General features: G+C 37.6%; 1 protein-coding gene across 1 annotated transcript in view; it reads left to right on the forward strand.

Moving 5' to 3' along the window:
• The window catches only part of LOC118737301 (F-box only protein 9), a gene marked incomplete in the record, with an annotated part of 3,500 nt that extends 1,715 nt beyond the window's left edge, over window positions 1-1,785 (forward strand). The window contains 2 exon segments of the mRNA XM_036467713.1: window positions 1-263; window positions 327-1,785. Of these exon segments, the coding sequence (XP_036323606.1) occupies window positions 1-263; window positions 327-1,023 (960 nt within the window).
• Between the last annotated feature and the right edge of the window lie 1,098 nt (window positions 1,786-2,883).

The raw sequence follows: 2,883 nt of genomic DNA on the forward strand, positions 1-2,883 counted from the left end.
GAGCTAGTCGAAGATTTATATGAGAAATTTCAATTAGATTTAGCCAGGGACGGGGGCCACTTACTGCTTAGCAGTCGGGATGCCAGTGTTATTACCACTGAGACGCATATTTCGGAGTTACCACCGGAAATTTTGTTGTACATACTGCGATGGGTCGTATCGACGCAGTTGGATATACATTCTTTGGAGCAATGCGCCGGCGTTTGCAAGGGATTGTATTTGTGTGCGCGAGACGAGGAACTATGGCGATCGGTTTGCACAAAGTAAGACATTGTACTTACTTTTCTTCCACCTTTTTATTACATTTAGTTATTTGTTTTTACCAGAGTTTGGGGAGCTGATCTAGGCACCTTGGGCGAACCAATACAGCATACACAAGCAGACGATTTAATTGAATCAGTAGATACTACACCTATGGTGTACACATCTTGGCGACAAATGTTCATTATGCGCGAACGCGTAATCTTTAGTGGCTGTTACATAAGCAAAACAACATACTTGCGTATGGGCGAGAACAGCTTCCAAGATCAATACTATCGCCCTGTGCAGCTTGTCGAATACTATCGCTACGTACGATTTTTGGGTGATGGACGTGTGCTTATGATGACTAGTGCTGATGAGCCTGCACAGGGCGTGAATAAGCTCAAAAATATTAATCAGCTACGCCCAGAAGTGTTATGTGGTCATTATCGCCTCTATGGCGATACTATAACTATCTTGCTAAAGAAACAGCAACAACAATTGCATAGCAATAATTCACATCAATATGCGCGCCATCGACGCAGCAGCATGGCTACATTCAAAGAAGAGCCAAACTGCACAAAATATTGCATTGAATTTCGTATAACGAATACAACAAAGCGGAAGTATGCGCGTCTATTGTGGGCACAATATTCGGTTGTACAGACGCGGAACAAAGTGGAGACTTCATCACAATTTGACCTCACACCATCAAAGTATCCGCCCTTGTGGTTTTCACCAGTGCGTAGCTATCACTTGGACACCGATGCACCTCTTTCTTAAGACATCGTGTGTTGGTGCGCACGAGTTACAAATTTTAAAATTTTGTGTGTGCGAGACCTGGTCATGCATAAATAGTTATTTTAAGATTTATAATGGATTTCAAGGGTTGCTATTGATCTACTGAACACATATTTATGTGTTACATGCTTTATGCTCGTGCATTATATACTTACACTAATTGTAGAGGCTGGTGCTTCAAGCTTAATTTTGTAGAATTTTATTATTTTAACTAGATGTATTCTCCTGGGACTAAGTTTCCTGAGGGCTCTTGATACTATTAAAGTAATAAAATAATACAAAAAGCCATAGTTACAAGCTTGGATGAAAGTTTGAAGGAAAGATTAAGCTGACATTATAGAGGCGCATGTTGAAAAGCTAAACATTTGAACATGTACAAATCAGTGTTCGTATGGAATAGTAGCTTATGTCAGGAAGCTGGCTTTAGTATAATGCGGCTTTCCCTTTATTATTTAAGCGTCAAGGTATTTTCTGATGAGACTTAATAAAGGGGGCTACTCTGTAATGCGATACGAAATAGCAATGCGATGCGATAGGCAAATACACCGTGAGTAATACGCTGTGCGATTGCCTATCGCATCGCATTTCTCTTTCGTATCGCATTACAGAGTAGCCCCCAAGAATATTGACTTGCTAGTATCGGAACTATTTCTTGCACGTTTATTTTCCCCGGGCCGGAGTTCACAAGCGGACATCGTGCTCTGACTCCGGAGTATATTTTATAATAAAACAAGTGAAATATTAGGTGTGTACTCGTATTGAGAGGGCCAAATTCTCCAGCAGCAAAAGTTCTGAGAATTTAGCAGCATTCGCTCTCAAAGAGACGAAATATCAACAGAAGTACGAGAACGCAAAATTTGCAAAAACTTGCAACCTTCGAAACAGCTGATCACTTGCACAGTTGCCACTGGTGATTAATTTGGCAATTTATTTTCTGCTTAGTACATTTTCCCCCGATTTGGCATTTTAAACAATTGAATAGTTTTGGATAAGAAAAACCTTTTTAAAATACAAATTAATTACATAGGAATGAATTACTTATTTTTCTCATAATTATTTGTAATATCACATGGTGACGCATTCAAAAACAAGAGTATCTCCTCCAAATACCCATCATTGATCCAAAAATGTAATAGATATAGCTACAGATGTAGCTTTAAAATTATAAAATTTTCATTTCAACAATCAACCTACCAAAACCGAAAACTTCAGCAAAAAAAAAACATTTAGCATGTTGCATTTAAAAATATTTTGGTATATTTAAAGGAAAATTATGGTACAAACAAAAAATGTCATCCGGCAACCATAGTCAGCACACACTAAAGTAAACAAACCTCAACAAACGTTGTGCTTATTTAATTTACTCACTTTTTCGTTGTATACTAGCATTAATAATAAAATTTGCAACTCAAAAAGGCCATATTTTCCTTTGTTTATTTACAAATATGTGTTTGTGATCAGCTGATTTTCTTACTTGCAAGTTTTAGCTGGGACAATTTTTTCCAGCAGAAATTTGCAGCTCTCTTTCACATTTTGCTCTCTCAATTTTCCCTACTTTGCAAGTTTTTTGGGTACGAGAACGCAAAACCAGTAAAAGTTTTCTAAAACTTTAGATAGTTGGGTGTACGAGTACACTCCTATTATTTAATTTCGTGCAATTTATAAGTTCAGTCTTTGAAATCATCTACTTTTTTTAAGCATTCCTTTCTAAGGGCGCAAAACTGTGAGAAAGGATAGGAAAAAGGAAAATTTGTGTGGTTGTTTCCTAAAATGGGAAAAGAAGACGTCCAGACTGCAGCACTTTCCTTTGCAAAAAATATCCTTCTGATGTGTTCGAATATA

The sequence above is a fragment of the Rhagoletis pomonella genome, unplaced genomic scaffold (assembly GCF_013731165.1).
Source record: "Rhagoletis pomonella isolate Grant_MI unplaced genomic scaffold, Rhpom_1.0 Rhpom_scaffold_00004, whole genome shotgun sequence".
Classification (NCBI taxonomy): Eukaryota; Metazoa; Arthropoda; class Insecta; order Diptera; family Tephritidae; genus Rhagoletis; species Rhagoletis pomonella.